The 25700-nt window shown below is 43.6% G+C and overlaps 1 protein-coding gene across 12 annotated transcripts in view; it reads right to left on the minus strand.

The window, feature by feature from the left end:
• Positions 1-25700, minus strand: part of Ttll5 (tubulin tyrosine ligase like 5) — a 221247-nt gene that overhangs the window by 32056 nt on the left and 163491 nt on the right. For 10 of the 12 annotated variants that reach the window (XM_052185375.1, XM_052185370.1, XM_052185368.1 and 7 more), the window contains 2 exons: positions 23488-23683; positions 8550-8764 (listed from right to left, as the gene is read on the minus strand). In XM_052185375.1, coding sequence (XP_052041335.1) covers positions 8550-8764; positions 23488-23683 — 411 coding nt within the window. The remainder of the gene's footprint in view (positions 1-8549; positions 8765-23487; positions 23684-25700) is intronic. The other 2 variants (XM_052185379.1, XM_052185380.1) reach the window with 1 other exon arrangement.

The following is a 25700-nucleotide window of genomic DNA, read 5'->3' on the forward strand; positions in this document are numbered from 1 at the left end:
GCACATGGACTTGCTGGGGCCGTGTACCTTGATTTTAGTTGGTATATAAAAGTTCTAGCTGGGAGATTACAGTTGTTGTTTGCTCATGCCTTTAGTTTGATACTGTTGAGCATTTATTCAAGCCAGGGTTTGGAACCCCTCCCCCAGCGTGGCTCTCCTCCTCACTGGTTCACACAACCACTAAGCAGGCCCTGTACTTCATGACGGGGCTGAGTGAACTTTAAGGCAAACGTGGAAGATGCGGGTGTGTACTGGGTGCAAAGCGGCACAGCAGGACAGAGTAGAAGGGGGCAGGGAGCCTGAGTTCCCTGGTGAAGAACAAGGTCAAGGGTGGCCTTCTGAGGAAATCCTATTTTTGTTGAGTCATAACATTCTGAGAAATAGGTGCTGGGCCAGAGTTGGGAGGAGGAAGACATCTTTATGAAGAAATAGATTTGATCAATGACTCTGAGCCAGGAGCAGGCTGACACTGTCCTGAGGACCTATGGGGACCAATAAGGACAGGGTGACTATTTAGTCTAGGTGAAAACTAAGTCCTGGGGGGCTGAGCACGCCCTTTCCTCGGTGGAAGCACACAGAGAACACATTACAGCTGCTGTGTTCACTGGAGGCTGAGTGGAGTCAGAGAAGCATGGGATGCAGTCAGTTTATTAAAGCAGCCTGTGTGACAGTGAGAAGGGTGGCAGAGAGGGCTCCCTCACCGGGTCCATCCAAGGGACAGGTAGTGAGCTACCGGACAAGAGAGGAGACCCTGGGGGCTGAGGCTCAGGGAGTTCTGGGTCCCCCAAATCTCTTAAACCCCCCCCCCCCTTTTTTTGCCTGTCTGGATGTGCCTTCTCACTGTCCCCTGTAACAAGCTGGATTCTGTTCTTCCACGGTCTCCAGGCCCGTGTCCAATTCCACTCACTCTCCCATCCTCCCTTCACCATCAAGCACTTCAGGCTTGGAGTCAGAGCTTATGATTCTCCAGTTTTTTCCACAGGGCCCCTACTCTTCTTTAATGGGGAAATGTGTCCACAGCAATTTGGAGGGGGTGCAGAGTGTTGAGTGAAATTTTCCATGGAAACACTAGTATCCAAAATGGTTCAGGTCTGTTACGACTGCTTTGGCATACTATGGGTAGGCATGTTTTTGTTGTGCTAACATCATTTCCTTGGGAAAACACATCACAACTTCTGAGCAACTCACTCTGAAACAGGGCTAGTCAGGGCTGGGCATGTTCTTTTGCACTTGGCCCTGAAATGATTCTTTGCTACTTTCCTAGGAGGAAATCTATTTCAGGGATATTTACCTAAGAACATAGGGATGAAGTTACCCTGGTTAGCTATCAACATGATGCAACCTAGAATCATTTGAAAGGGGGATTTGCCTAGATTAGATTGGTGTGTGTGTGTGTGCGTGCGCCTGTGCATGACTGTTAATTAATTTAGAAGAGCCAACTCACTGTAGGTGGTACTATCCCCAGGCAGGTGATCTGTGAACTGTATAATAAAGCTGGTCTAAGCTGGATGGCAGGGCCGCTAGCCTTTCTGGTTCCTGCTGGACCTCTGTGGCTGTGAAATGAGTTTCTTGGTAAAAGGTAATGCAGCATAGAATGCAGCAGGCTTTAAAAAATGCAAAAGCTGCCGGACGGTGGTGGTGCACGCCTGTAATCCCAGCACTCTGAGAGGCAGAGGCAGGCGGATTTCTGAGTTTGAGGCCAGCCTGGTCTACAGACTGAGTTCCAGGACAGCCAGGGCTACACAGAGAAACCCTGTCTCAAAAACATTAAATCCAAAAAAACCAAAACAATAAATAAATAAATAAAAATAAATAAATAAATAAATAAATAAATAAAATGCAAAAGCTATCTTTCCAACAAGTTCATTATGGATAAAGAATTGAAACTGTTTGACAACTGTGTATGTGCTGAACTTTTGTGAATATACAAATTTACCTTTAAATGTTATTTTCTGGGGCTGGACGGATGACTCAGAGGTTCAGAGTTTAATTCCCAGCAACCACATGGTGGCTCACAACCATCTGTAATGGGATCCGATGCCCTCTTCTGGTGTGTCTGAAGAAAGTGACAGTGTACTCATATACATAAAATAAAATAAATCTTTTTTTTTTTTAAAACTGTATATTCTGTTAGGAGCAGTCATTTATGCATAAATATTAAAATTATTTTTAAAGAGGCTTAGTTGTGACTCATATGTGACTTGGAAAATCAATTTAGGGGCTCATAATTAGTATTAAAATAATAATAGATAGAGCTAGAGAAATGGGCTAGTCATTATGAACATGCACTGTTTTTATTGAGGATTTGAAGTTAGTTCCCAGCACTCATGTTGGGTGTCTCACAACCATCTGCAACTTCAGCTCCAGGGATCCAACACTGTCTTCTGGTTTCGATGAGCATACACAAAGACACATGGCAGGTGTTGCCTCAGCAAGTGCAAGGGACAAGTCACTCCCATGTGCCCTTTGAGCCCCACAAATGGGTATGCACACACTCATGCGTTTCTCCCTCCCCCCCCTCTCTCTGTCTCTCTGTCACACACAGACACATAGACACAGACACAGACACAGACACACACACACACACACACACACACACACACACACACACAAATAAAATACAGGTGGAGGGTAGATTTAGCTGATAAGTTGAGGACAGGACATGAGGTAAAGATGCAGAAAGACAGAGATTAAAGCCACACGGGAAAGGCTGCATCTGACTCAAGGGGCCTTGGCGCACACAGCAGGGCTGGCGCATGTGTCTAGGATAAGCCAAGACACCTACATTTTGGTTCTATTAAAAAAAAATTTCTGTACCTTAAAAAGAAAATGATGTAGATTATAAGTTTATCTTGAAGTACATCTCTGACCACATTTGAAATAATGACTTTTGGTACGCACAATTTTTATCTTCAGTGTAATCATCAATATGACTTTTGATACAAGTTACTTAAAATAATGCTTAACATTTTCCACATTATTTGGGCATTTTTGTTAATTCACTACAAAAGCCATCAGGTGATAATTTTCTTTTTCATAACTAAAATGTCCCATTCCTAAAAACTAGTCCATTGGGGACAAAGCTATTTCTCTATTAATTTGTTAAATCCACTGCTTAAAGCCCTGTGTATTCTTGTTTTAGATCTAATGCACCTATAATAATGACAACTCTTTCTTTGGGAGGCATTGTGCTAGGGTGGATTTCTCTTCTAGTTGTTTTTAAACCTTTATAAGAACACTTTCTATGAACATTTTCTGACAGCTGTCTGTGCTTTAGGAATTCCCTCCTCTCCGTGTCTGTGCTTCAGTTCACTGAATCTGCCAGCTTTTCACAGGTAGCTTTGCTACTGATTCCACTTCCTGTGACGCCTCTGCTAACTTCAACTTCACTTTTGAAGTCTGTTAAGAAGACAACTGAAGTGCTTTCCAAAATGCTGTTCTTTCGCACCCTTGAGCTTATTTGAGAAGCTGGCAAAACCTCTGGACCTTCACCATAAATCCTTTTACTCCATCCTCAGACCCAGGGAGCTTTCAGTATTTGCTCATCTTAAGAGATGTAAAGCCATGTTACTCACAGCAGGCCAGGAGGAAAGGCACCGTTGTCAATCCAATGACCCCTGCAGGAATCATTAAAGAAGATCCACCATTCTGTGACTTTCATCCCCACACAACTAGTGTGACTTTTGCTGAGGAAGCCGCTGGGCCCTGTGTCTCTGTTGTCACTGCACACAACAAAGCTTCAGGCTTCTGGATCCCCCTGAAGTTAGCACTCAGGCCCAAAGGGTGAGGGTCACAAAGGGAAGAGGAGCGGATCCACCCTCCTAATCCACCCTCCTCCAGGCTGCTGTTCTCTGCCTGCGTCCAGGCTCCATCCTGGAGTGCGGGTGGGGGTAGGGGAAGGCATCCCACGTTCCCACCCACTTCCCACAGGAAGCCATGTGAAAGCCTTCGACGTTGTTCTTCAGCCCAGCCTTCCTAGGCAGCACCTAGCAAGAATGCTTCAGGGTGGCATTAATCCTTCACCCTTTCGAGTGCTCTGACAGTCACTCAAGTGGTAAAACTGGCATGGAAAGGAAAGGAGAGGGCTGAAGTCTAGGAGCTTACTTTGATTTTTTCCAAAAGTGGTGTTTTAGGGTGATTAATCTGTATTTGCTGTATACATGCAATTTAAGAGGACTCAGGGGCTTCTGCAGTCAGTGGTGTACTGGGAAGCCTGTGGTTAGGACTGCGGGTGCCAGGAACACCAGCTCCGGCTCGTCGCCTGTGCACCAGCCTGGCTTTGCAGTGCACACTCACCCCACTCCTTTACCTTCTAGCATCAACATTTTATACTTTCAGAAGTACATTGAGAACTCTCCACAAAAGGATGGATGTTTCTTCAAACCACATAATGAGAGACTGACAGATCAACAGCCGGTAGTTAACCTACAACTCAGCACTGGCTAGTTCACCTTCGAGCGCTGGTCTCTAGAATCTTCCTGCTGCAGTGGCTCACATAAAAAAAAAAAAGTGATTAGCTCGCATCCCTGTGCCTGAGTGGAGACCTGTTTTCCTTATTTATTCCGACGTTTATCTCAGCATGTTTCATCACACTGCGACCTCAGCAAATGCTCAGGTCACCTTGCTGATATCTGGTTTGATCAGGCTGCTTAGCTCTTGATACTATCTGTTCCTAAACCCAAAGTCTTTAACAAACACTACTGTTCTAGGTGCTGGCACAATAGAGTAGTGTAAAATCCCCATTAAGGTCACCTGAGGCCAAGTGACTTCAGTACTGTTGTTCAGACTCTGTCTTCGTCCTTCTCTTCCACCCCTTGTCTATTCCTGTCCTCCCCCCTCCTTTTCTCTCCTCTAGGACCCTCGGGCCACACCCCTGCCAAGTATACATTCTACCACTGAGCCAACATGGCCACCTTGGCCCACTGCTTTCTTAGGACAACTTTCCCAATTTACAAGCACTTTGATCTGGTTCATTCACACCCATCAAGCGCCTGTCAGTTTGCCTGGCAAACTTTAATCTTGGTTTTCTTTCTCTGTATTTCCTGGGGATATGTGTGATTCTGGCTCTGACAAGGGTCACAAGGAAGAAACACTTCAGATGACTTGGTTGTTCACAACCCCCATCCCTTTTACTTCAGTTATTTCTTAAAAGAAATGCTACAAGTGCCTTTGAAAGGTGAGGTGAGATGGACACTAAGTTATAAAGTGTTTCAAGCTTCAGAGGTAATTATGAAAGGTGACTGTCCCTATGTAAACAGAAGCAAGCAAGCGGGAAGGGAGAAAGGAAGAAATGTCCACTCTCTCCACAGAGCAGAGAGTTAAACCTGAGTAGAGTGGGGGGCTTATGGATCTGTGAATGATAACAAGAACTGTTGAGGGGGGGGCAGAAAAACAGATGTGAAGCAAGACTAGAACACAAATGCGCTCATAAAGAAGCTTTTAACTGTATCAAAGAAAACAAGTTATTTTGGCTAATTATTCAGGAGGGACAGTGGTTTTTGTTTTACAGATGGGAAAGTGACTTGAATATTATTATCATGAAACAGGACCCCAAAGTTTTGATTTTCAAATCCCTTTGCCCCCAAATCCAATGACATTCCATCTTTTTATGTTCTATTGTTCTCTACACTCCATCGCTAGGATGTGGAAACTTTGATGATGATCTTGGAAAGTGCTTCTCTCTGTCCCATGCCAGCCTCCGTGCTTGGAGAACCTTGAAGTTCAACCCAAAAGCACAGGGCTTGGCATGTGAAATGCTCATTACAACTTCTCATTAGTTGTGTCTCTTGGGGCAACAGTGGCATTCTTGAGCATGACTCAGTCCCACCACTCTGAACGGATGGCTCGTGGTTAACCTGTGCTGAGCCAAAAGGAAGGCTACACCAAGAAATGAAGCAATACAGCTTGCAGGAAGACAGTAAAAAAATTATACAAAATTTCTGTACTGTCTTCTTATCATCAGCCATAGTAACACAGTCTTTATTTAGCGTGCACTATGATGTACTACTGTAGTGCGCACTGCTCTGTGCTCAACGCTTCTGAATTCACTTCTCTTAATGATCCCTTTAGCCTCCTGTCATTATTCCTGTTTTAAAGTAGGAAACTGAATCAAAGAGATGTGAGGAAGCTGTTAGGTTGGTTAGGAGCTAGAACTGCTCTACAAGAGCAGGAACCGACCAAGTGATGCCCAAGAGTTTGATTTTAGAAGTCATGAGAGACTCTGTGGATTGAAAATAACTGCACTGATCCAGATTAGATATAAAGTTTAGTTCACAGGGCTGCATCTGGCCCTGTTTCACAGTCGTAGTCTACAGTTTCACAACTGTAGTCTTCACATGCAGAATGACATAAGCCTACATAAAGGAACCATGCCAGCAATAAGCAAGCTAGCGGGCACCTCCAGACTGTTTGGGCTCTCCCTATAATCATTTTGGGTGAGTCTAAAATTTAATGTCATTTATTGAGTTCAGAAAAAAAAAGGTACACTATTTTCTTTTAAGTCATCAGAGGTTCAACTCATAAAAACACTTGCTGTGCAAGCCTGATGGTCTGGGTCGGGCTCCAGGACCCACAGAAGCAGGAGAGCACTGGCTCCCTGGAGTTGTTCTCTGACCTGCATATACATGCTGTATGTATGTGGGACATTTCCCTCTCCTCTTCCTCTCTCTTTCTCTCATCATAGAATTTAATAATAATAATGATGATGATGATGATAATGAATAATCTCTGAGGCCTCCATAACACTGGACCTTTTACAAGTGAGAGATGCTATGTCTCCATTAGTGCTAGCGTATCCCCACAGACTAATCCAGTTTTAAAGGCAAATTGGAAGCTATTTGCTGGAACAATGCCTCACAGCATGCCTCCTGATACTTGGATTGTATTTCTTAAATTCTGAAGAAATCTTTGGTTTCCCCCTTTTGTGCATTTTTGATGCTGAGCTGTTTCCGGTTTTCCCACACTGCTGCCTGTCACAAAGAAGAAACCACAAAAATTCAGCAAAGCAGAATTTGCCCAAAGAGCTGCAATTTCATCTTGAAGTCTGCAGGGTCCCCCTGCCATCAGTGAGTTCAGAGCAAGCTGTACCTTCCAAATCCCAGCCCTGTCACCCAAGTCTGGCTCTTCCTTAGCACTGCCCAGGGCTCCCAGGCACATGTTGGAGAGTCCACAGGGAACATATTGTCAGACTTAACATTTGCTTTCAAATGGTTAGCTGTGAGCTCCTCAGAGCTGCAGACAGTGTCTCAAACAATCATCAAAGGATAACTACGGTCCTTTAGATCCTGTTTATCTACTTATGCATGAAAGTAAGTGGTTACTTCTCCATTATTACAAAGGAGGAAACCAAGACCAAGAGATTAAGTAACTTGCTGAAAGAGTTCACCATCAGTAAAATGAGGTCCAGGGTGAGAGTTCTGTAGGCTGGATGCAGGGACTACTCTGTAGGAGTTGACTCTTTTCTGGGCAGGGCAGGAGAGGCCCAGTTTGTTTTCTGCCTTCCCACCAGAGTTCCCCTGCCTGCCCACCCCCAAGCCTTCCTCTTCCCTCCACTCACGCTCCAGAGAGCACTGTGGCCGAGCCATGCTGACACAGCAGGTACTGAGAAAAGTGTGTTGGGTAAATGAAGGCTGAGAGTGATGCAGATGTGACTGAGAGAGCGCAGGGGATTGTCTCCATTCAAATCCACAGTCTGATTCACTCTCCAAAGTGAAAAAGCAGTAACTAAGTTTTCTGGGTTCCTGATAACTAAACTTGAGCTTGTGAAGGACAAAAGAGGAGGTGTGTTAAGGAGTTAGGGCAATCCGTGAGCGGCTTGAGGAGCCCACGCGGCAGGAAATGCCTGCAGACCTCAGCCTTCTCTTGGGTACTCTTGTTTTAAATGGATCAAACTGCTAGAGGCAACACCCTCACCAAACTATTTCTAGTTACTAACTCAAGGGCTGGAGGCAAAGGAAGGACAAGTGTGTTTCAGGCACGGGGATGGCTTTTTTAGTATAAAATAGGTGGCCTACAAAGGGTATCAGAATACCATTGCTACACAGGTCCTTGATTAATGCTGGCTAAGTTAATCACCTAGTTAAACTCCAATGCACAAATGAGGGGAAAGGGGACTGAATTTGACACAACATTGAAAAGATTAGATTTTGTGGAGTGAGCAAGAGGGGATGGATACATGGAGGAAAACCTTTTTACCTCCTTTCTCCAAGTTGACAATTCAGTACCATTACCTGGTGCACTCTGTGGCTCCTATCAGAGGCCTGCAGAGTAGGTCAGCAAGAACCCTGAACCTTGGAGATGCCTCTCATCACGACTGGGCAGCCTTGAAGCACAGTGGCTACCCCTCCCACAGGGCAGAGCCCAGAGACTGTAGTTTAATTCCTCCCCAGGTGATTTCAATTTGAAACCATGGCTGAGTCCCAGGTTTGGCACTGTTCCTCATCAGGTGTTGGGATTTCAGTTCAAATGGTCTCGAAGGCTTTCTAAAGAGCACTGTTAGCTTAGAATTGATATAACCCTGGCAACTGCACATAGCGCTACAGATGACTTACTTGGAAGCCCTCTGGGATGCCGGCTTTCTGAGCACTTGCTTGTGATTGGATGGGGGCTTGGAGACCAAGGTGGACGAATTTGGAGGTGCCACCACTTTTTGTGGCAGGGTGTTTGGCTTCTGGCCACCAGTTGTGGCACTTGAAATTCTGCAGCCTGGACCATTATTCATTGTCCATAAACTGGAGTTAGGTAGTGTCTGGCTGCCAAAGATTGCCTATAAGAAAAAACAGAAAATGATGGATGGAGAGCTCAGTCCTCACTCCTGGCTGTGTGCAGCTGATCTGTAATCAAAGGGGCAAAGGCAAAGGCAGACTGTCAGTAAGTGTTAGGAGAAAGTTCCCTAAGGTTGTCAGGATAGATCTTGATTCAGAGCAGAGAGATCTCTCAAGAGTCGCCATATTCTTTTGAGAGCACACCAACTCAGAAACTGGGAACTGTGAGTTAGCCACTGCACAGGAGTGAAGAAAGCAGTTACTCTCTCCACTTAGTTCCCTTCACGTTCAATTCAGGGAGTGTTTAATCAACGTCCTCTGGTCAGAGGAAATAATCTGGAAACACAGCTGGGACACGGGAGCACTTCAGTACTCTGAACTGCCCTAGAAGGTTTACAGGTTGGAGCAAAGTAAAGAAGCCCATGTGACCTGCGCACTGTGAGCAAGCAGTTGAGGAAATGAGGCACAAACAGAAACTAGGAGCCACCGAGCCAAGTGGAGGGCTAGTTTCAAAATCCCAGCACAGAAACACGTCACTGATCTACAATTTTAACATGAGATGTGACATTAGACAACACTTAAAATAAAATAAGCTTACTATAGGAATACATTACCTGATAACTGCAGCACCAACATGGGGTGCCTTCTGCACGAGGTGGGCCCTATAAAGACCCACAGCACACCTAAGCATGGCGCATGCTGCAGGTCAAGGTACAGTTCTTCCAAATGGATGCTTAGCTAGCATTTTCTTTTTTCCACTTGTGTGTGTGTGTGTGTGTGTGTGTGTACACATGCATGCACGTGTGCACACGTGGGGAGATTTGTGGTTGATGCTGAAATCATTCTTGATGGTTCTTCTATCTTATTCATTGAGGTGGAGTCTTATTTACATTAATAGAAAGCGTTTTTGTTGTTGTTGTTGTTACTGGTCTTCAATAGTATAAACACTGCTTTCAGTTAGCATGCACTATAAAAAGAACTTTGTAAAATCCTATTAAGTGAAAATGACTGACAAAATATAGAGTGCTTTTTAAATAAAAGTATACCCTGAAATTGACTTCTGACTTCTGCCGTAGACACAACATATAAAGTGGGTAATGTTATCTGCACATACATGGACCTGGTAGAATCCACAGCCTTTACCACATCACTTTGTCGTTTTTAGATTTAAAACACGGCTTGGGAGGATGTGGGGAAGTGTGCAGCAACTCTTTTCTATGACATTGGGGCATCTCATTTTTAGGAACTAAGTTCCAAACTCTGGCTAGGGAGATGTGAGACAGACTGAGTTGAGAGGTCTTGTGTGGAATAACTGCTGACTGAGAGGCCTGACTAGAAACAGAGGTCTCTAAGGCAGAGGAGAGGACCTGAGTGGTTCAAGTTGATCTATTTGCTGTCGACTCAGATTGGGCCACAGTGAAAGACAGAGAGACCCAGGGACTTTAGGAAAGTGGTAGTCTTTTCTTCATTTGTAGTTGGGCTCAAATGGAGGTCTGATGCTCACTAACTGGGCAATCTAGTTACTTAACTTCTCTGAGCTTCAAATTTCTTATAGGCAGTTATATCCACATTGCTGGTGGAGGTTAAATGAAGATCACACAGATCATTCTATATCAGGCATTCAACAAAGGTGCCTAAACACTAACCAAAGCATAACACGTACGTGCGGGGGCACACACACACACACACACACACACACAGTCCTTCCCAAACCTCATCCTCGGTTTGAGGGGACTGAAGAACAGATGGGCTCACCTATCTGTATCCTCTGCCATGGCAGCTGGCTATGCATTTTTCCAACATCTTTTTTTTGGTCTTATGATGATGCTCACTAGCTGGGAACGCAAACTCTTAAAATGAAAACATATGTTTAGGTTCTCAGATCACTTTTACTCAATTCTTTATGGAAGAAGTAATCCTTTCGTCTTCTGAACACTTAAACATGTATTTGTGTAGTTCTTATCAAAGTGGCCATTCCATCATGTAGAGCAGCCATTTGCAAATATACTTTTCTTCTTTTCTGGATAGTATACGATGAAAAAGGCTGGGTTTGTTTGATCATCATTTTCTTACTGTTTGTATTTAAATGTTTTTCTGAGGGAGTGTGTGCTTGCTCATACAAATGCATATGTGGAGGCCTGGGGTCAGCTGTGGGTGTAGGCTGGCCTTTGGGAAGCGCTGGGGAATGGGAGCTCAGGTCCTACATTGTTTGTGCAGTGAATCCTTTACTCCTAGCCATCTGTTGTACCTACAGGGCCTTATAGAACAGAGACTGAACACACAGTGAGATATCAGTTATTCATTTTCTTTTTAAAGTAATAGCTTGGGGCTGGAGAGATGGCTCAGCAGCTAAGAGCACTGACTGCTCTCCTAGAGCACGCTTCTCCTCCCAGCACCCACATGGCAGGTCACACCGATCTGTAATTCAACTTTTAGGGGACTGGGCACACTCAGACATACATATAGGCAAAACACCAATGCACAGAAAATAAAAATAAATAATAAATAAATATAAAAGTAACAACTGGGTTTTTTAGTAACAACAATAGGAACACAGAAGATATGTATAATAAGATATAATGTTGGGGTAGGGTCTTTTCCCAAATTTTGGAACTTAGAGTATCTGGCATTTATCTAACTCACAGTCAAAAGTATAAACAAATTCTCTACAGATCCCAAATGAAAGAAAGTTCGCTTTCCTAAATGCAAATTTTGTACAGGGTTCTGTGATACTGAGGTCCTTAAAGGGCAAAGCGAAGCAAATGTCGAGAGATTCCTCCTTGGGAGGTTCAGCTGGCCTGGACATGACCACATCTTCCTCACTTCCTAGTAAGACTATTTTGCTTCCTGCTAGCATGGATAACCTGCCAGGCATGGACAGGGTAGGATGAACACAGTCAATAAGTTTGCTGAAGACAAGCAGGAGGAGCATGGGTTTCTGATGGCACCACAGTGTCTGGAAGAGCCTACTTCCACAGATTTCTAATTATATGGGGAAAACCCTCTAATGTACCCAGCTCGGCTATTGGTTATAGGAGGTTAGCTGTTACGTACAGTTAATTGTAATCACAATTTAACTAATTCTCAGTCAACACAGATTCAAGCTTCCTTAAGCCTCAATACAACAGACATAGACTGCAGTTTCTCTTTCCAAGGACAGTAAGAAGCTGTCTGTGGCTTGTGGTTTGGTGACCACACTCTTATATACTCAATGGACAATGAAGTGATAACCACTGCTTATAGTGACATACCAGCTAGACATCACCAGAAATGTTAAAGGTTCAGTAATGGAGACAAGTCCCTAGGCACCACACGGAAGCTGAGGCTAACTATGACAGGGATAAAGCCATCCTATCTGCCAGGAAACTCTAGGGCTCCATAAAAGCAGACCTGTGATGAGTGCGCTTAGACCACTGCAGAAATCCTCCTCCCCAGGTTCCCTTCCCTGCTTTGTATCTTGCAATTTAACCCTCCAATCTCACCAATCACAGACTGTTGGGATGCTCTGTCCTGATAACTGTGCCTAAGAGGACAGAAGAAGTAGATGAAGTTCTTCCTCAAGACACACAGCCATCATCAGCACAGGGATGATAGTGGCTGTCCTGCTGAGCAGGAAGTGAGGAGAGTGGGGTAAGAAGTGAATTTATTGGCTTGCTCAACAGATCCATGTCTCCTGCTGCTTTGTTGGGTGTGGGAAACTGCCACACTTCAGCAAGGAGACTCAGAAAACCACAGCTTGAGGGCTGGCATGGCCCCAGGAGAAAGACTGGAAAGGCCAGCCTTCTCCCACAACACAGGGTGCTCCTGGGCATGAAGGAGGGATTTCTGATACAAGCACACAGGCTGCCACTGGGAAGGTCACAGAAGGTCATGGGGGAATCAAGATCTGGCCTCTTACTAGAGAGATAATGCTGTCCAGAGATTAAACTCTAGGAGGCTTTAATTTTTTTTTTTTCCTTTGAGGAAAAACACTTCTTTTGGCCTACACTTAGCCTGGCCTGGGATAGAGCAGAGCTCCCTTCCTAAGAGACTCAGTTTACTCTTGGAGCACCAAGGCAGGGCAAGCAGCACCTGGCCTCTGTTTGAGCAGGGCTGCAGCTCTGCATGGCCCTCTTACTCTAGAGGGACCAACACTTGAAGGTAGCATTCTCTCTACATCAGATTTTGACCTAACTAGGATAACTACTGGGAAGAGGATTTCTGCCAGTGGTCTAAGCACACCCATTACAGGTCTGCTTTTATGGAGCCCTAGTGTTTCCTGGCAGATAGGATTACTTTAACCCTCTCATTGTTGGCCCATTGATAAGCACACAAAGCTACTTCCAAAGGTCTCCTCTCTGACAGCTCATTGACAAGGATGGCACACTTTCTAGTGCACACAAACTGCTACTCACACACTTGTCTACCAACAGGCTGAGATCTTTCCAGTTAAAAAGCACACCACAACTTTTGAGAGAGTCAAGGGGAGGGTGAAGAAGCTGTTTATATTTTGGCAAAAGCAAGCTTCTTAGAGGCCTTTGTTTCTCACCGTATGCAGTCCTTGGCTGTCTCCCACTTACAATGTCTGTCAGCTGGGACAAGACTCAGGCTAAGGAGGAAGTAAGTACACAGCTCTTGGTGCTGCTGTGCTCTGAGCAGGGCCATGGCTTAGGCAGAGCGGAAACCCGGAAGAGGTACCATTCATATATGGAGAGACCCCAGCCACACAAAAGCCAGAGACATGATACTGAGTTACCTACCCAATGTGCTCTAGCAAATCCTCCCATTTCTAACACCAACAAACAAGGAAGGAGAACTTACGACTTCTGATGATGTACTGTGTAAGCAGCAAATACAGGTGCTTACCTGGATAGAACAACTTTGAAATTCATATTATCAACCAGCAAAAACAAGTGTGCTTCAATAGACAGTTCCTATAACTGCATTTGCTAACATTTGAGGTGCAATGAAGGTGATTAAAACCAGATAACTGAATGTACTTGTAAGCCCCAGAACCCTCATTGCTTACCAAACGGGAGACACTGTTAACAGTCTTGGAGTTAGACACTGGCGGCCTGAGCCAGGGCCGCTGAGCTTGACTACATGGAAGATGGCCTGCCTTGCTCCATCAGCAGCCCCACTCCCCACCTAACAGCAGAGCCAGTCACTCAGAAGCAGGTGGAGGGTGGTACTCTGGGGTCGCTCTAAACTCAGATGACTGGTGGCTCTCATTTGCCCCCCACTTCCTTCCTTGCCCTCTTCTGGCCGAGGATGGTATAAACACAATCTCATATGCACACAAAATCTTAGCAGACAGAAGGCTCATCTTTCTCCAAACACTTGAGTTTCCTTAACACATTTTCATTAGAAAATGGAAAATAGGATTAAAAGTCAGCTCCAGTTCTTACTCAGGGATATGCCTGCTGTCATCTCAACATATGAAGACTTCTCTGTGTATACACATACATTTCTATGTGCTTACAGAAATGGGATCGCATGACAACTGATGTTCTGAGGCCTGCTTTTTCACTCAAGTATCTTGTCATATCTATAAAGGCAGACCTGTTATTGCTTTATATGATTATATATTTTCTATATGGTTATCAAACTTAACACTAACAGTAAAATGTAACAAAGTGACATGGGATAGATTTATAATTGCTACTCATATAAGTAAAATTGTAACATATGTTTGAGTAGACTGACAGTATCAATTTTGAACATACACACACACACACACACACACACACACCACACTGGCTGAGATCATGGTGTGTTTGTGTGTGTGAGTGTGTGTGTGTGTGAGAGAGAGAGAGAGAGAGAGAGAGAGAGAGAGAGAGAGAGAGACAGAGAGAGAGAGATGTTTGCTTGACAAGCATCTGACCAACTGAGCTATCTCCACTGTTCTTCATATTCTTTTGTTCTGAAGATTCTGAGGGTTAATTTCTTCAACTCTCCTTTGGCCATGGTGCAGAAATGGCCTGTACTCCACAAGAGCTCCACCATAATTTGGTGCTGATGCTGTTTTTCTCCTTTAATTTACAAGCCATTTCTGTCTTTGGACAAATGTGTTAACAATCTACAGATACTCTTCTAAAGAATATCATTTATCCTGATATTAATCCATTTTTAACTAATTCTCATACCCCTTTCTCTAGCAACTGTGAATAAATTAATTACATACCCCTTCTTAGTTGTCCAAATAAGTAGCTAATTAACATTTTATGAGCCTGGACCTTTTCTCAGGATACATTTAATATTGTCTTAACCAACTTCTACTTCTGGGAGAAGCATAGACATTTAAGTAAAACCTCCAAGTTGAAATTACAATACAATGTGTAGCTAAGGTCTGGTGAAGCATATTGAGAAAGCCAAGATAAAAAAGCAACTTAAGCATTTAGTGATGAATGAATGGAAATGGAACTGTGATACACACAGAACAACACAATGTCTCTATAGTTAGGACATTGGACGTGCAAACCTCATGTGTGGTGGGGACATTTTTTTCCACATGCTATAGCATGGATAAAACTTCAGAATGTGATGCTAAGCAAAATAAACCAGTCACAGAAAGGCAAACCCCACAACAGTCTATGTATATGAAAACCCTTAAGCAACCAGATCCTATACAGAGAGTAACAGCAGTGCCAGGAGCTGAGAGGAAGAGGAGGGAACGCTGCTCACCGAGAGGTTCCATCCTGCATCAAGGATGCTCTGAAGATCTGAGGTCCAGTGAACACGCACAGTAGTTAGCCTTGCTGTACTGGACTGTCAGAATTGCTAAGAGGATGTATTTATTTTATATGCATTTTTACCACAAAGAAAAGTTACATTAAGAGCAGCTGACTTTTATTTATTTATTTATTTATTTATTTATTTATTTATTTATTTTTGAGAGAAGATCTCAATCTGAGGCTAGGCTGCCTTCAAACTTGGGCACACACACTCACACAATCACTCTCTGAGTATCTCTTACTCCAAGTGCTTGGGTAATATTTTAGATTATAGACTACGTCTACTTATATAATGAGTCATCTTAAAAAAGGGACCCAAGTTCAAACATGCAATTTGAATTCTACATGGAGCCTTAAAGTCATTTTATACAAGACTTTTAGTAATTCTGTACATGAAGCAGTTTCATGGCATGAATTTCCCACTCGTGGTAGGTAGCATGTCAGGTTTCAAAAAGTTCTGAGTCACGAGACTTGGATTTTCAAGTTACTGATGTGCAATCTGTAGAAAGTCAGTTAAAAACAAAGCAATGAGCTCAATTCAACTGGTTAACAAAAGAAAACAGTTCTATTTTCAGTGATGTATTCCACATTTTATTTGCTAGTAGCTACAGAGAATTAATTGTATTATTAGGGTCCCTGATTTCTTAATAACATGTTGGAATCTTATAACATCTGTCTGATTAGTGAAGTGAAATAGTAAAAGCACTGTAAAGTCCCTCACAGCTTTAAATTTATAGATCTCTGACTTGTCTCTGTCCTGAAATGAATGGTTTGTTTTATTTGGCCCAGAATCATATGCAGTTGGCTTACTGTGCATATCTTATACAGACCTTGCTGTCATGTATTCATCAAGCAATTTTCCTGTGCCTGCATCCATCTCAGATAGATGGAGTTCTTCCTGTTAAAAATGTCTTTCATCATTTTACAGAAAGCTACTTCTTTGAGTTTCCCTTTGTGCCTAGACAGAAATTACAAGGCAGGGTGCAGGACAGGTTCTGTAGCAAACCCTACCTTAACCATCTAGAGCAGTGGTTCTCAACCTTCCCAATGCTGTGACCCTTAATACATGTTGTGGTGAACGTCCACTATAAAATAATTTTCATTGCTACTGCTAAGAATCATAAATCTGAGATACCCAGGATATCTGCTATGTGACCTGCAGTTAAGAACTACTCCTCTAGTTGAACAAGCCCACTCCGCAGTCGCTGGTGCACGAACACCTACCAACCAAGCTGAGTCTGGCAAAGGGATGGCGAGATGGCACTGACCTTTCTCTTCTGTCTCGGGTGTGTGTGTGTGTGTGTGTGCGTGTGTGCGTGTGTATGATTGTATACAGTAGTGCAACAGCAGGAAAGCTGATAGATATGTCTCATTAGTGACACGACTGTAAAGGAGCAGATGAAGCCCTTCTGAGGAGGAACAGAGGGAAAAGTGCTCCAAAGGCCTCTGGCCTGCACAGCTGGGATTAGCGGGTGCTCTGATGGGGTGGGGTGGGGTCGGATCTTCATTAGTGGACTAGAGACAACATACATCTGACACAGAGAGAAATTATCACAGCGGCAGCTTCACAGAGCAGCCTGATGGTAATCAGGAGACTTCTTTTACTATCACCAACAAATCAACACAGCAAACTATGGTCTTTTAGCGTGTCATTAAGACTCAGAGTCACTGGGTATTAAACATGCAAATCTAATATTAATTATGCAAAAATGTCAGTAACATTCACATTAGTAGATGCCTGCAATGTCCTCTGGCAGTTTTCTCGTAACACCCAACAGAAATAAAAATAAAACAGCATCATAAGTAACAGGGTTAAAAGAAAAATAACGAGCCAAGGCTGAAGAGACAGCGGTGTACAAAGGCATCAGGAAGCCTCTGGAACATTTCAGGAGCATCATGGTTTACTGAACTAAGCTTGTGAGGCGCCCGGGATGGTGTCTAGGCCTTCAATAGGCTAACAAACATTTCCTCTTGAGGCCATGCATACGAACAGCCAGAGGTTAAGATAGCTGACTTATAACTTTGCAGTATAGTTTTGAGTGCATCCCTCCTATCTGTACCGTGGAAGCAGCACACAGTGTGGAGTTCTAATGTCAGATGTTGACAGCCCTGGGCTCCAATGCCAGTGTCTCCATTTTTTACTTATGTGACTCTAGAGAGTGATTTTTTTTTCTCCCATTTAAAAAAAATGGGGCTGATCTGAGGCAGTTATGGTGACTCAGTGAATCAATACAAATATAATGCTTGGTTTGGTCACATTTGGGAATGTTTCATTTGAGAATTAGAATCCTAGTGGGTCCCTCAAAAGTCTCTCTCATCACTTCCCAATTAAAGAGAGAGAAAAAAAAAAAGACATTCAAAGACTTTCCAAAAACCTGTTCTAGGTCAGGCCCCGGACAGGGAAGACTTAAGTCAAGCACTGTGAACTCCAAAGCTCGTCTTGAGTGACCATTTTCAAAGCCAGCGAGGGCAGTTTTCACACACATTCTTCATGTATTTTCAATAGGAAAGAAGAGAGTTTAGCTTGGCAAAATCTACTACATTAGAGTGTCCTAGGAAAAATAAATAATGAAAAGCTAGAAGCACAAGTGTTAGATGAGTTCCCGATAGAGGTCAAGGGGGAAAGTGTGCACGCACACACACATAGGAAAAGAACCAAAAAGACGCAGCCTGTCACGACATTTGAGTCCATACTCCAAGCAGTACCTGTATCTGGCCTCCTCTTCTTCGTGCCCACAGGGAGCCTTCCCTGCCACACACAAGGCTTTAAGGACCCCCTCCTGCAGGACCAGCCTGCTAGCAGCTCCCTGCCTAGCTTACTACTTGAAGAAGAGAAGGATTTCTACTCAGCCCCACGCCCAACTCCCAAACACTGGGCAGCTAGATCTTGAGGGAAACAACTCATCCTCACGGGAGGCTGAGGTTTTCTAGACACATACAATGGACTTTTAGGAGCAAAATAACAAGACTTGGATGTTTATATTGGAATTCCTACCACACCTGTGAGTACTGAATACATATACATTGTGAGCAATAAGTCACCTCCTAGGCCCTCCCAGATATTCCTACACACAGACGAGACACCCCAGCGAATGCTAAGGCCCTGGTCCTACTAACTGGAGGAACATTACATTACTGGCTGCTTCACAGGATTTAAGTTAGATTTGGTTCCCCCCACTCCCCTCCCCCCGTGGGAAGAGGAGGTGAAGAGCAGATGTAATAGCATTTCTACCCTGGGATGTGCTAATCATGTGGCAAACTGGGGCTCTGGAAACTGGAAGGCCTTTGGAAAGAAAACAGAACCCGTGACAAAGTCAGATGTGTTTAAAATCTCTCCTCGCCCCCACTGATGCAAAAAGAGACTTCAGCGATTCTGCCTTGGCCACCAGAATGTCCTTAACTTTTTTTCTGTCTTTTGGGCTCCTTTTCAGTCTGGAAGAGGCAGAGAAGAGAGTGGGAGGGAAGGCAGGGGACTGGGGCTGGGAGCAGAAGTTTAACAAAGGATCACTTTAACAGAGACTACTGAGTAATGGCTTTGCCCGTGCCAAGAATAACATCAGTTCAATGTCACCAATTAGAATCAGGTCAGTCGTGCCTCATGGCTGCTCCAGCTCCCCACACGGACCCCAGCATGAGGTGCTACTCATGCTGATGTCACCAGTAGTCACTGTGGCCCCAGCAAGTCCCCCACTCAGTTCAAAGAAAAGCACTTTTGCACTTTTCTCTTACAGAGGCAGGAAGCCAGTAGGAGAAGGAAGCAGCCGTCAGTGGGGAGGCAAGAGAACATCAGTCTGGAAGAACACCTCCCAGCCCTAACTCGGGCTAAGGCTGCTAAGCACCTGAAACACATTTTACACGAGTTAAGACACAGCAGCGCCTGGAAGAGCGCTTGAACACGCCAGAGCGCATGAAGCAGTGGCCGTTACTAACAAAACAGAAGGGAGGATTTTGTTCTTATCTCTTGTGTATTCTAAGACGTGAATCCAGGAGCAGAGATCACTGAGCAGAATGTACCCTGATAAGAAGGATGAGCAAAGAGGTACTCTGATAACTTACTTATGAGAAGGCTGTGGGGCTGGACATGGGGTGGGGATGATAGCAACAAAGTTCCCACAAAAATGATTGCATGAAATTTTATAAGAGCGATACTATGTTAAATACATAGTTTTTCTAAAAGAGAGAAAAACAACCTACCAGAGAAACAGACATAAAGATATAAAGACAGACAGACAGACAAACAGGCAGACACACACACACACACACACACGAGAGTGTAGGGGGGAGACGAATATGAATGAATGCATATCTTCTTCCTTCTGGATGGGTCCCTGAGAGAATGGCCTTAGCATCCCTTGGGAGCTTGTGGGAAATGAAAACAGCTGAAGCCTTTCCCCACCCTACTTGCATGAGCAACAGGATGAACGGAGAGTGTTTTAAGTGGCTCTTCTGCTCACCTGGATTAGGGATATACAGACTAGGGCCTGCAGGCCAAAGCCAGCCTGCTGCTAGCTTTTGTAAATTAAGGTTTATTGAAATATAGCCACAGTTTTTCACACACACATCATATATGGCTGTTTTCATTTTACCATGGCTGAGCTGAGGAGCCACAACAGATGCTACGGCCAGCGAAGGTTATTTATAGGAAATGTCTGTCAACCTTGGGTGAACTCAGCTCACGGCAGTTTCTAGATTTGTGAGCACAATGCTAGGCGGCAGCAAAGTGCAAGCCTGACTCCGTCTAGATGGTTGGATATGCTATATCCAAGCTCATACCCGAGTCAGAACTTGTCTCCCCAAATGAACATCTTACAGCCTGACTGAAGGCAGAGGAGGATGCACACAATGGAGGAAAAGCCACACATCTACCCAAGCATTTATTAAGAGATCACTATGTGAAAGGCGCTCTTTATAGGGGAATGACCTCACTATCTATACGGTATGATTATGTACCCGAGCATAATAGTAAATATGAAGACACCTTAACATACTAGTCTCCAAACAGCTCACCTGAGGATGCATGCTTGGTAAACCTAACTTTAAATCATAAAGAGGCAATTAGCCAAACTGTTACCTATACTTTAGAAAAATGGCTTAAAAGTGAGTTCATTAGGTAAATACCATCTTCACCCCAAGCAAAATAACACAAGGGAAGAGATAAAGGCCACACTAAGATGAAATTCCTGTTTCAGTCAATTATTTGGTGGTATTTAAGATGGTCAGGTCTAGCACAGCTAAGCTAAAAACCAAAGGCTTGACTCTAGCAGGACTTTGCTTCTGCAGCAGAGTGACTACTCAATGTCTTCTGAATGAAGTGCTCTGAATCTCTAACGTGTTTGATTAGAACACCTGACACCACAGTTGCTGCCTTGCTGCAAATCTAAGCGGGAAGGATTTGTCTCTCTTGCTGCCCACACCCTGGCACTTGACCCTTACTCACCTTTACCTAAATCAGGTAGGGCTTAGAAGAGCAAGGGTAGAGATACAATTATTTTTACACACACACACACACACACACACACACACACACACACACACACACACACCACATATAAACTGTGATGAATGATTTTCTGTTCCCTCTCCAGGAGACACAGGATAACTCCCTTCTTGGGAGTTCTGCCTCCTCTCTAAGACAGATACTCTGATAGATCTGAAAGAACATATTTTCCATATACTTCATAATTCAGTGAAACTAAACTAGGATAATCCTCACTGAAAAAAAATCCACACGAGAGTAGCGGTGCCCGGAGTTTTCAAAGGAATGTGAACTGCTGGAAGGCAGTCAAAGAACAAGAAGTACTCAGAATGCAGCGGTCTCTAAAAGCGGGGACTTAGCAAACCAGGCCTTTCCTCCCCAAATGTGAGTGCTCTGTAAACAGCTCCTTCTATGTTGAAGATGCTGCTTACCATTGCAGTGTGTTAAAATGTAGTTTAAATGGAACCCATGTGGGCGGCCTAGAAGGCTCAGTTGGTAAAGGCCACTGGTGCCAAATCTGGTTACTAGCGTTCCACCCCTGGGACCAACAAGGTGGAAGGAAAAAACTGATTCCCAAATGCTGACCTCTGACCTGTACAGGAGCACTGGGCACATTACATACCCACACAGTCTGTAACTAAAAAAAAACAAAACAAACAAATTGCTTATAGTTTCAATTAAAAAACCAAAACTAAAACCAAAACCCAAAAATGACCAATGGAGCCAAAAGACTGCTCAGTGTGTAAAGGCGCCTGCTTCCACACTAAAGCTCCTGACAGGCGCCAGAGCCTGTGTGGCAGAATGGAGTTCCACAAGCTGACCTCCACATGCACAGTGTACCACATTCACAGGCATGCACACAAGCACAAATTTATAGGGAGAGGGAAAGGCACCAATGGTATAAATTCAACTGATTTGTTGACTATATTCATACATGTCTGTACAGGTTCGCATCTTGGTAAAGTTGGCAGTGCTGGGTAATTAACATGAGGGAAGTTTAGAACTATAAATAGCTTTAAGAAAATTACATAGATTGATAAAAGGAAGTGTCAAACACATATTAACATCTGTGGCTGTGAAAATGCAAACTGGCTTTCTTGATTCTCCTGCTTCAAAGATTCTCTAAGTGAGGGCATTTCTATGTAGCACCAGACAACATTCTATGCTTTCCTAGTTAAAAGGCCTGAAGTTTTCTCTAGTAAAAATAATCCAAAGAGCTATTCACAATTGCCTGCATTTATAGCTTCCCAATTATGATGTATTAATTGATTGGTCACACTACTGTAGTTATATCCAATCAGGTGACCGGTGTAGGCAAAGCACAGTGAGTACATTTCATTCTGTGTAACAGTTCTGACGGCTAACCTGGACTGTCAACTTAATTAGATTTAACATGTTAATGATTAGTATAGCACACCTTTGCCTGTGGCTGTGAAGATGTTTCTAGAAAAACATTAGATCATGAAGCTAGAGCCCTTATGATGTAATAATCAAGATGGAGGCAGTGGGTCACCAGGCATGGGTATGTCTGGGTCTGGGTATGTCACCCCTGCTTCCTAGCTGTCATGAGGTGAACAGCTTCCTCTGCCAAACTCTTCCTCCATGCTGTCTCTGCCTTGCTATGTGCTCAAGAACAACAGAGTCAGACAGCCACAGACTAAAACCTCAAGAGATGTGGATCAATCTTTCTTCCCCAAGGTTGACTTTCTCAGGTCCTTTAGTATTTGATATGTAAAAACACTGGGCATAATGAGGGCTTTCCACACAAAAGAAAGCAATGGCTGAAACCCTGTTTTCATCTTCATGTACGAACTGATGCACAGTATGTACTACACATTTACGAAAAGGAAGCCAAGGGCAGGAGAAGCGGGAAAAGGTTTCTTCCCTCCATAAAGAAATACCAAAGAAGCTCACAGAAATAGTTTTAATTCAACCAAACAACACGCACACAGGACATGGTAACTGGTTCTAACCAATGTTAGAATGCTGAGTCAACTTTCTCAACTTTCTTCTGGGGCCATCTCTGCTCTGCAACTGGGACTATAGCTGCCCACACATTCACCTAGGAGCTGGTATGTCAAACACAGTGCCTGGCACATGGCAGACACTAAACAAATAGTTGTTGAATGAATAGAAATCAAACAACCTACCTTACAAAGATTTTTCAGAAATTGCAAGTTACACGAAGGCCTCTTATGTACTTACCTGTACCATGTTTAAGGAGGCTAAAATTTGGTATGTTTATGAATACAGATGCTTGAAATGCACCTTAAGGAACTGGGAATTAGATTGGGAGGCTAGTAAGATCATTCAGTGGAAAAAGTAAATGTAGTAATAAAGGTCTTATAAATTCAAGACTCAGCAACCACGCCCAACACCAGTTCAGCACCATCTTCCAAAGACGCTAATGCTACAGCTCAAAAGTTGTATTGAGACACTCCAGGGCAGGTGTGGTGACTGTTTAGGAAACAAGCTATTCATTGTCCTCAACTTGTCTCCCCAACAGAAGGAAGACACTAAGCCATGGCTTTGTTACCTGGTGCCGGGCTCGACTCTGGTCCAGAAGTTGCCGGGACTGAAGTTTTTGCTGCTCGAGTTGCTGGAGAGCAAAATGGAGTTGGTAACTGCCTGCTGTGGGGTGGTACTTGTGCTGGGGGACCACCCCTGTAGCCTTGCTGTACGCGTTGTTCTCTACCTCGCCCTCCCAGGCAAAGCCACCTGTCTGGAGGCCCCTGAAGAGAAAAAGAATACACGTTTCCACATGGGGATGTGAACGATCCAAAGGAAAGAGACATGCCTGCTATTTTTCCTTTACAGAACCAGATACCAGTCAGATATATAAAGCTACTTGTATCATAAATTACCTGACCTCTCTACCAAGTCACATCCTGGTATGTTTTATTCTCTGCTTTATTTCCCAACTTTTCTCAAAGTAAGAGATATCCAAATATCTAGATTAAAGTATGTCTCTGAAATGTGTTCATGCGTGAAGAATTTTACATTCCTATGGTCTCAACTTCCGATAAGCCACACCTCTTGCTCAGGGACAGGGTGCTCAGTTTGACTTCCATAGAAACTGCTCAACTCTATGCTACCAGCTAATCTTCTTGGCCAACATAATCAAAAGCCCCAAAGCTTAGTCTTATTTGGTTTTTGAGAAGATCTGATTTTTAGCAGTTTCTGTGAAAATACCTCAATGTGTGTCTACGTGTATTAAATACAGCTATCACCGGTACTGTCATAAACATAATAGTATGTATACATAAATAATATTTACCAAAGGACTTTGAACATATGGAAGAATATGATGACCACTGAGGAAAAGTACCTAAATGAATGAATGAAAGGTTAGCCAAACTCACTGGCAGAGGACTGAGTGAGAGTAAGATGAGATTACATGGTTTTGGAAAAGAAACAGAGGCATGTGTGTGTGTGTGTGTGTGTGTGTGTGTGTATACACGTGTGTGTCCATGTGCAGATGTATGTGTACATATGTTTACATGTATGTAGGTGTCAGAAGTCAATATTGAGTGCTCTCAATTACTTTTCCAGATTCTTTCAAGACAGGGTCTCTCCCTGATGTAAATTCTGTAGCATGGAAGCCCAGTAAGGCCCAGGGCTCCTCCTGTCTCTATCTCCCTTATGTTGAGATAACAAGCACAGTATTGATTGCACTTGCCTTCTTGTGTGGGGGCTGAGGGTCTGAATGCAGTCCTTCTGAATGCTTACCCAGGAGGAGCCATTTCCCTAGTTCCTAGAGACTCTTACCTTTTGTCTCTTTAGTGAGGGAAGACAAGCTGACTGATAACACAGGAGCCTTTTAGCTCAGATTGAGGGCTGTGAGTGGAAGGTGTAATGGAGAAAGACATTCAGGTTTAGTTTATTTTACATGAGCTCTTCCAGGCTGGCTTTACATTTGCAAACTTCCTGCCTTCAACCTCTAAGTGCTGGGAATACAAGTGTGTAATACTATGCCAGACAGGTACTGGGTTTTACAGTTGGGGAAGGTCAAGGCAGGAAGGCCTTTACCTTGAAATGAAGACAAAGGAAGGAGACAGGCCACTGGGTTGAATTATCTTGACATTTTCATGTCAACTAAGCTAGATCCTCCTTAGACATAAAACAGAACATAAAGTTTGGTGGGTACAGAACTGAGAGAAATAGGGACAAGGGGGAGGAATATGATTAAAATATAGTGTAAGAATTAATGAAAATATTATTTAAAAACTCTCCAAGGGGAACTATTACTAGTCACTGAACAGAAGGCTAGAAAAACACCCACAGAAATTCTGCTTCCATTTTGGGCTTGATGGTTATAGAAGTTTCTAGCCGCAGGGAACAATCTAGGTTCAGTAAGTAGGTATTAGGAAAGTAACATGGACTTCATACCATAATTAACCCCACTGGGTGGCTTGAGTGATTTTATTTGCTAATAACTGTTTTAACAACAAACATTTCCACGAGGCATTCATTCCAATGTCTTCTTACTGTGCCTCAGAGTCAGGAAGCATGCCCTTGATTGGGGAGATTCTCCCAAGGTTCTCAGGTATGTGAACAAGGGTACTTGGATGCACAGGGCAGGGCAGTAGGCAAGAAATCAAGTGGAAAAGAAGTGTCTTTCCAATTCCACATATACTGAAGAGGATAGAACACCATAAACTTTTATAGTGAAATATGTTTTTAATCTCATCAGTAACATAAGCTCAGGCTGCAAATCACAAAAGGAAGTTTCTCAAGCCAGTGGAGGCT

Source organism: Apodemus sylvaticus, chromosome 6 (genome assembly GCF_947179515.1).
Source record: "Apodemus sylvaticus chromosome 6, mApoSyl1.1, whole genome shotgun sequence".
NCBI classification, from domain to species: Eukaryota; Metazoa; Chordata; class Mammalia; order Rodentia; family Muridae; genus Apodemus; species Apodemus sylvaticus.